Raw genomic sequence first — 9,701 nt, 5'->3', positions numbered from 1 at the left:
CCACAGATGTTATTCGGAAGGCAGAATACCTGGCAGTGGCATTGGTTGTACGAGCTCCGGAAGACTAGCGAATATCAATACTCAAGACATTGTGCTTGACGAAATTCAGCAAGACCCGTCGATCGAACAATATCACGAGCGTACTGGAATATATTAAACGGGATAATTATTGGTCCTTTCGAACTGCCGGGAAATTTATCTTCTCATAGTTATTTAAATTTTTTGCAAAATGATCTCCCGAACTTAATGGAAGAAGTGTCTGAGGAGGTAAGGGGATCCCATTTGCTACAGAATGATGGCTGCCCTGCACATTATGGTACAAACGTCCGTGTTTATTTAAATGCCACGTATCCAAATAAATGGATTGGTCGTTTGGGTCCCATTTTGTGGCCTCCTCGATCCTCGGATTTAAACCCACTGGACTGTTTTTACTGAGGCTGTCTAAAGGAAAAAGTGTACTCGAAAACAATTTCAAGTTTAGAGGAATTACGCAGCCGTGTTCAAGAGGCCGATTCAAAAATAAATGAAGGACGCTATGCACGTTATCTTAGTAGAGCCTTTATTAGATGTCGAGCGTGTATTAGAGTCGGTGGCAGACAATTTGAACACCTGTTGTGAATAAAGCTCGATTTATGTACACCCGATGTTTTTATTATTATTTAAATTTATTAAGACTTATCATTTTTTTTAGTCGTATTTTCTCTTTTTGCATCTCAATAGCAATAACTTCGTAGTAGTATTAAATAAAATGATGTATTATATCATTTTGTAAACTGTATGAACTGCGCATTCTTTTAAAATAGTTACTTACATTTTAATACTTTTTTTTAACTAACTAAAAACTCAAGTTCTTATTTTGTTTATGAAAAAATTATCATAGATACTTATATTATTTAATGTATTTCTAGTAGTATAGTCTATCAGGAATAAGATGACACCAACAACGCCACAAATTTCATTACTTTGTGGGCTTTGTGCAGATGAATGTGAAGTAATGTAAAAAACGTATGTTTTTCTAAAAAAAAATCATATTTTGGGTATCACTTGGAACTATGTTTTTAGATATATTTTTTTCTGAGCGCTGGAAAGCTGTCCCGTGCAGGGTTCAAGGATAATCCATTCTTTCTGAGACACCCTGTATAATAATAACAAAAAAATATTTTTATAAATATGATAAAATTACGTGAAAACGGCATTATATTGTGATGTAACAAAGATACGAAAGTCGACATCTCTTTGCAGGTTTTGTACTTATTATAATGCTATGAAATTAAGATGCTAGTATTTGTTATAACTACTCTAGAATATTAACTATGTTACTACTGCAATATTTTGATATTTTTTAATTTTGTATAGTTATGCGTGTACTTAACATTCTGATACAACTAAGAATGATAAAGTCTGGTTTATGGCCACTGTCCCAGAACAACATTATACCTAACTAGTAGCTACGCAATGTGTATAAAATTATATAATCATGTACCTCTTATTAGTATTTTATTTAAAAGAAAACCTATGAAATATCTAACAGCAATAACACACAACATCCAGAGAATAACTCGTATTTATAGGGCGCAAAGACACACGTGCAACGGTAACTGCAATTCTATAGCTTGGTCTATGTTAAGAGTTATAACAGTTATTATACACTGCTACCCAGAAAAAAACATTAACAATGTTAATATTAAATGCTCTAAAGGAATAAATTTAACTTCAAAGTTTATTATAATTAAAGTGTGATCTGTGATCAGTGATATCTATTAAAAACCGATAAACACGAAAAATCATGTTAAGATGACTTTATACAACAGACGGAAGTTTTTGGACCTTTGCAGCTATTTTAAAATTATACACGGATCCTTATAATCATAGATTAATAACGCTCAGAACGATAGTTTCATTCATAGTTCCTGTCAATACAGAAGTAACATTATAATTAATGTGTATGTGAGCGCCACAAACTTACACTCGCCAACACGCCACACAGACAGCCAAATAATGTTGCAAGTTAATAAATATTTCCCTAAATCAGTAAATTGTAGATTTTATGTAATAAAGAAAGAAGAAATAAAATATAAATTAAGAATTTAATAAAAAGATCACGTATATAATTATTCTTGCAACAATTTTTGAAGTATAAGTAAAGAAGTTCTTTAGAATCGTTGTTTTTTTTGAAACTCGATGAAACGAAAAAGCGAGACGATAGAGGCGCGCTTTCCAGCTATATCCGAGGTTTTCTAGGATGCAGAGAAGGAATTTGGAATAATTTTTGAAATCCAAGATGGCCGCCGTGTAAAATTATGATTTCAACAATATGGATATCGTATCCGAGGCTCTCGAGGGTGCAGAGAACGAATTTGGAATCATTTGTTTGAAATCCAAGATGGTCGTCGTGCAAAATTATGATTTCAACAATATGGATATCGTATCCGAAGTTCTCGAGGGTGCAGAGAACGAATTTGAGATCATTTTTTAAATCCAAGATGGCCGCCGTGCAAAATTATGATTTTGATATCAATATTGTTGGTTATGAAAAAATTATGAGAGTGAAATTTTAAGATGGGCGCGCATCACTAATAATTATTGTCTTGTGTGCTAACTTCACGCTAACTTTATAACAGAGTACTAATCAATGGTCTCATGTCGTTGCCATGCGGTGTCCGCAGCAAACAGGTGGTGTAATTAATTCTCAAAGCCATCTTTGCAAAATGTTTACCAAACTGTTCTTTCTTAAAACGTAGTATAGAACGAGGAATAAATGATATTAATGATTTTTGCTTCGTTAGGCCAAAGAAGTATAACTTTGCGTGCATAAATGTACACACACATTTTTTGAAGTTATACTTCTGTAGGTGCGGTATTTTTAAATAGTTATTCTAGAAAATGTGAAAATTTTCGGACTTTTTAATAGAGTATCTATAACATTTATCGATATCAATGATAATGACCTTGAAGATTTTCACGACACGTTTAGGTAATGCGGGCTACACACCTTCAGTTTTAACTGTGCTATTTAACTGTACAGTCGAACTGTACAGTTAAAACGTAGGTCCATACAGCCTACACACGTTCAAGTAAAAATATATGATCTTTCAGTTTTTATCATCATGGCCTCCGGCCGCTTTAGCGATGGTAGGGCTAATGTATGTGTTAAAAGAAAATAGAAGAAAACGAAAAAAACGTGAATTGTGGTGTAAACACTGGCTTCTGTTGAGAAAATCGTATTCACACACATCCTTGATAAATGAATTGAGAATTACTCCAAAAGATTTCAATAATTATTTGAGAATGAATGAAGATACATATTTGCATCTGCTTTCATTAGTGACACCATTAATAAAAAGGCAAGACACCATATTGAGAAATGCTATAACACCTCATGAAAGATTAACGGCAACTTTAAGATTTTTAGCTACAAGGACCTCTTATGAATGTTTAAAATTTTCTACAATAATATCGCCACAAGCACTTTCCGCCATCATACCAGAAACCTGTGAAGCAATTTATAAGGTTTTACACAAGGACTACTTAAAGGTAAAAATAAAAAGACTCATGTTTTATTTATTTATTTTTTATTCAAATTTTAATCATTTGTAAATCGCGATACATATGACCCCGCTGTTTCGTCTGTCCAGTCCGGGATTGATAGTTGGACCGTAGTATCACCCATAGCATTTATTGCTTGTGTCTCTTGAATTTCTTGACCATAATATGAAGATGTATTTGTTTGTGATACTATATTTGTCATCTGAGGTGCTAGTGTGTCTGCTTGATAGTACTGAGGTTGATGCATGGGTGACTGATTTGAAGTACCTGTATATTGTAATGGTGATGGCATAGAGTTATGAGACGATGATGGCTAAGAGCTATGAGATGGTGATGGTATAGAAGTTGAACTACTTGACCATAATCGAAAATTATTTAGTATCATTGTTTTTGGAGCCCTTACTCTATGTGGCATTGTAAGATTTCCCATCTCAGCTTCGAATAAAGTTTCATTTATTATTTTTTCAGCCAACAGCTGTTGCTGTTTATTTTTAAAGTCTCGAAGTTTCAATGCTACCATTTTTCCGATAATGTCGTAGCGATCGTCTTGATATGTCGGCCGTTTAAAGTGGTCCTGAATGGATTGCAAAACGACTTTTGTTAAATCTTCATTCTTTTTCCGCTTTGTTTGCCGTTTAGATGCCGAACCATGAGCAGGTGAAAGCTGCAGGACTCTGAGCTGAAAAATTTTCAGTAACATCTAACTCTGAATGCACTGCTTCATTTTCAGACACTGATGTTGCACCCGATGATTCCATCACGTTAATCTGTAATATTTTCTTTGTTTCAGTTTCCACAAAGTTGCAGTGAATGGAAAGCAATTAGTGCATTATTTGAAGAAAGATGGAACTTTCCAAATCTACTTGGCGCAATAGATGCTTAACATATTGCTATTACTCCACCTAAAGGATGTGGATCGGAATTTTACAATTATAAAACACACCACAGCATGGTACTTATGGCTATTGTTGACGCTCAATATCAGTTTTTATTATGTGATTTCGGTACAAACGGGCGAGTTTCAGATGGAGGCGTATTACAAAATACGAAATTTTTTGAAATGCTCCGAAACAACCAATTGGAAATTCCAAGCGAAGAAGCAGTAAGAAATACTCAGAGACGTTTGCCATACGTTTTTGTTTCTGATGACCTCCGTTGAGACCTGATGATAAAACCTTTCAGACAAGCAGAATTGACTTCAACAGATAAAAAAATCTATAATTATCGTGTTTCGCGCGTACGACGAATTGTGGAAAATGCCTTTGGCATTCTGGCTTCACGTTTCAGAATCTTCCATACGGCTATAAATTTACATCCAAATAAAATTGAGTCCGTCGTTATGGCATGTTGTGCATTACATAATTATCTAATTAGAAAACTGCCAAATTTTTATACAAATCCAGATTGCTTTGATCGAGAAGACTATGATACCGGAACCATCATACCAGGATGTACAATAGATATTTCGACTATGGAACCTTTAGAAAGAAGAAATGAGTGAAACATAAGTCGGACACCCAAAATGATAAGAGAAGAATTTATGAACTATTTTAACAATGAAGGTCAGGTCCCTTGGCAAAATAATTTTATTTGATTTAACCCCTCAGGATTGGCAGATTTTTTTCAAAAAAAATAATCGTCAGCACTATCGCTAGACAGATAATGACGCGATGATGACGTCGGCAATACCGCGTTGTCTATAATTTATAATTACTTTACAACCAAACCATATTTTTTTATTCTGTAAACGGCAATGTACTTATTGATTTATTTCCTAACTATTATGCATGAAAATAAATTCATAATACAAGTATATTATTATGGCATTCATGTTCAAACTTTAGAAACTATATTGTGGGCGGCTATACGAAAAATAAATAAATACTCAAGTATAAACAAAAGAACAAGGATCTACTCTGCATATATATATATATATATATATATATATATATATATATAGCTCATAATGTTTACGTTTAGACCACTTGAAACTCGACGTCACGAACCATAAAAATAACTAGGGATGCCCTTGACCTTGTTATGATTTCATCGATAGTCGTTATTGTAATATATAACTTGTTATATATTAGGATAGTAACTATATTTGTAATGAAAAAATAAAAAAAAATACATATATATTTCTTATTCAAATAATAACGTGGCCACAAAATGTAAAAGAAAGTTTATTAGTTTCACATAAACAACATGCACTATAGTTAATCAAAACAGTTCTGATTCGTCATCACTGTCATCTTCAGTGTTGTCCTCCTCCTCCTCGTCATCTTCGTCCTTGGCATACAGGAGGTCGAGGATTTCCGCAGGTGGTCTCATCGCCGCCACGCCAAGTTGACATGCTTTATAACAAAAACGAGAATAATAAGTATTAATTTTATACCACCCGCACCTGCGATTTTACCCGCGTTGTACTCGTACCCGCTAGAATTTCGTGATAAAATGTTTCCCATTATGTTATACTGATGTATAATGTATATTACTGTAGTTTCAACCAAATCCATTCAGTAGTTTTTGCGTGAAAGAGTAACAAACATACATACACCCATTATCACAAACATTCGCATTTATAATTATAGTAGGATACATTTACTCGCAAAAATAAATAATCAAAAATAAAAATTCATTTACAAGATACTAGAGTAATTATCGACAATAACAAATCTAATCGCATAACTCGCGACACACTGCCCGTCCCTATCGACAAAAACGGTTTCCATAGGTGACAGACAAAATGTGCCTATAGCGATATACGTATAAAGACCAAAATGGCCTACGAGATTTTGTAAGACAAACCGCCATTATTCATGCTCTGAACATACAATTTGAATTGATTTTATTTCACAAATAAATAACTTATGCACTGTTTTATCGCTGTGACAACGATTGTTATTGCTTTTTATGCTCTTATTACTGTAAATACAAACAAATATCGTCATAAAATACTTGAAAATCGGTAACATACTACAGGTTTTTACTAAGACTATATTTCTAGTTTTTACAACGTATTTTATAAAACTAATTATCGAAATAGATTAATTCACTCATAATAAACAGTATTTACATAAACAAATCAGTACTAACCTGATATAAATCCAATGAATCACCAAACAAAGTTCCAAGAAACACGCACACAGCACTTCCGATACCGCGAATTGTAAACAGAACGAAATTAAAAACGGCCATAGATTATGTTATATTTTCTTAGTTTAGAATGATGGCAAATATATCAAAAAACGGAACTAACCAAACTTCTTCATACAAAAGTAGTCTGTAACATTATTAAAATACGGCGTAAAGTAGGTAGAGAGGTCGCGGTCGCCTGCAACCGCTTGGGGATTTAGCGTTTGTTGCTGTGACGTCACGCGCGCGGTCGCGTGCGACCGCTTGGGGATTGAAGAGAATTAGAAAACTGCCAAATTCTTATACAAATCCAGATTGCTTTGATCGAGAAGACTATGATACCGGAACCATCATACCAGGATGTACAACAGATATTTCGATATACTATGGAACCTTTATTTTATTTTATTTTATTTATTGGGAACAACAAACAACTATACATGACATCTTACTTAATAATTACAATTCTTACAATATAAATACATGTATAATCAACTACGTTATCCACAGATTACTTATTTGTGTTGGAGAAACAAATTCACTAAACTCACGTTATCCCAAAGGTTTTAATATACATACATATACACATACATAGAATCATAGAAATATATATATATATATATATATATATATATATATATATATATATATATATTAAAACTTATCCACATTATATAACAATATTAGTCACAAAGATTACGAAATTATTTTATGCAACTTGTTAAATATCAGTTTCTTAAAGTGCCCACTCTTGTTTCTAGTATGTCAATGTCAACTTACCTGTCCGGAAGTTGTGGTATAGTATACGGCTATGCGACCCCGGCTCCCCTAGCTATTACTGTCCTTATCCTTGCCCTCCTGGGCTGTAATATCCTACATTTCCTATTACCCACTTTAACTTACCAATCTTCCTTTCACACCACCTATCTTTCCCTTTCCCTATTCCTACCCTCTCCGCCAATCCAACGTCTGCCGCGCGGATGGATGCATGGCTAGGGGCAAGCCTAGTCGTTAGCGTGCCACACTGTCCTGGGAACGGGCGACCCAGAATCAGGCTAGCCTTACCCTGGCATGCGGGGCTCTGCTGGGGTGGACAAACCTTTCCCTTGCTATTCGTGGTAACGCAATGGAGACAAATAAAAATAGGTTATTTCACCAAAATGGCGGCGATGTGGTTCGCCACCCATCACGTCTCGTTTCTCGCGGGGGCGAAAAGCGGCCCATGGAGAGCCGCTTTGCTACGTTGAATGTAAGAGGAGGAGTGGATGATAAGGTAGATGAAGTATGTCAGATGATGGATGAACGATCCATAGATATTCTGTGCGTGAATGAAACGAAGAGGAAAGGATGTGATACCACGGTTCATGGTCCCTACACGGCATACTGGTCCGGAGTCCCCCAAACCAGCCGAGGCTGTCAGGGAGTTGGTGTGATTCTTTCCGCTCGAATAGTAGAATGTGTGATAGAGCATGAATGTGTTAGCCCAAGACTCCTCTGGATTAGGTTAAAAGTCGGACTCACTCGCTTGTTTATCCTTGGGGTCTATGCACCGACAGATCTGTGTGGAGGTGGGTCATTAAAAGCCAAAAAAGAGAGAGAGGAATTTTGGGACAGTATGGGTTGGAGTAAAGCGTGATGGCTATGAAGGAGTTCGTTTGGGGACGAGAGAGTGAATGAAAATGGAAAAAGCCTGCTTGAAGTATGCTTGGAATGGAATCTTTGCGTGGCCAACACAATGTTTAACCACAAAAAGATCCATTTGTATACAAGAGATGAGGGTGAGTCTAGAAGTATGATTGATTTTGTAATTGTAGATGAAAGACTGAGAAAGAAAGTACTAGATGCTCGGGCATACCGCGGTGTAGGTCTCGACACAGACCACTTCCTGGTCATAGCCCGAATGCGCGGCCTTTTTAAACGTTGGCGACACCGACGAGCTGAGCCTACGAGTGTTTTGGACAGAGTAAAAGTGGAAAATCTACAAGAAAAAGAAAGGAAAGACGAGTATGTAGAGAAACTGAAAGAAAGTTTTAAAGGCATAGAAGAGATAGGTGTGATTGAAGATTTGTGGTAGACATTTAAGAAAGGGGTCGTGAATGTTGCTGTTGAGGTATGCGGGGTAGCTAAAAGAAGGAAAGGAAGAAAGAACTATAATTTGTGGATGGATAAAGAGGTACAAATGGTGGTGCATGAAAAGAAGAAAGCTTGGTTGGATTGGTTAGCAACAAAAGCTAACCAAAAAGTACAAAAGGCAACGGATGACGAGATAAAGGAAGCAAGAACAAAGTATAAAAGATTGAAATCAGCAGCGAAAGCAGTTGTGTCTAGAAAGAAAGAAGAACGAAAGGATGATTTTGATAGGAGGCTCACTGAAGATTTCCAGTCAAACATTAAGTTCTTCAGGAAATCCATTAAAACAGCCAGAGGAAAAACGTCTACCTCGGAGCTCAGTATAATCAGGAGTCAAGATGGGAACATTATAAGAGGAGAAGAATGTGTGCTAAAGAGATGGAAAGAGTATTTTGAAAGTTTGTTTGAAAGAGAGGAAGTGCATGAACAACATCCGGCAGCTTCTATTGAAACTAATATAAATGTTGATGAAAGTGAGATAAGCATGGATGAAATAGTGAAAGCATTGAAAAGTATGAGATTAGGTAAAGCTGCAGGGTATGACAGGATTACCGTCGAGATGCTGAGGGCTGGTCAGGGCATAGTGGCTAGCCAGCTGTACCGCCTCTTCAATTTGTGCTGGCGAAATGGGCAAGTACCAGGAGACTGGTGCAAAGCTGTAATCGTGCCATTGTATAAGGGAAATGGGTCACGACAAGACTGCAGAAATTACCGCGGTATAAGCCTTCTCAGCGTCGTCGGTAAATTGTATGCAAAAGTGTTGATTGAAAGAGTTGTGAATGAAACAGACGAAAAAGTATGGGATGCACAAGCGGGATTTAGAAAGGGAATGGGATGTACGGATCAGGTCTTTTCCTTGCGGTGCATAGCCGAAAAGTTTTTGGCTAAAA

At 35.9% G+C, this 9,701-nt stretch overlaps 1 protein-coding gene and 1 long non-coding RNA gene across 2 annotated transcripts; one reads left to right on the top strand and one right to left on the bottom strand.

The window, feature by feature from the left end:
* The first annotated feature begins 3,117 nt into the window (after window positions 1–3,117).
* On the top strand, window positions 3,118–5,324 carry LOC126969078 (uncharacterized). The gene is made up of 2 exons (XM_050814382.1): window positions 3,118–3,534; window positions 4,337–5,324. Exons 1-2 carry the CDS (start codon window positions 3,130–3,132, stop codon window positions 4,427–4,429), a joined length of 498 nt encoding a protein of 165 aa, XP_050670339.1. The 5' UTR covers window positions 3,118–3,129; the 3' UTR covers window positions 4,430–5,324.
* A 389-nt stretch (window positions 5,325–5,713) lies between these two features.
* Window positions 5,714–6,882, bottom strand: LOC126969084 (uncharacterized). The gene is made up of 2 exons (XR_007730339.1): window positions 6,643–6,882; window positions 5,714–5,900 (listed from the first exon to the last, which is right to left on the bottom strand). It is a non-coding gene; the product is annotated as an uncharacterized LOC126969084 (long non-coding RNA).
* Window positions 6,883–9,701: the final 2,819 nt, after the last annotated feature.

The sequence above is a fragment of the Leptidea sinapis genome, chromosome 17 (assembly GCF_905404315.1).
Source record: "Leptidea sinapis chromosome 17, ilLepSina1.1, whole genome shotgun sequence".
NCBI lineage: Eukaryota > Metazoa > Arthropoda > Insecta > Lepidoptera > Pieridae > Leptidea > Leptidea sinapis.
The sequence above is the reverse complement of the archived record's forward strand: the minus strand, read 5'-3'. Positions and strand labels throughout refer to the sequence as shown.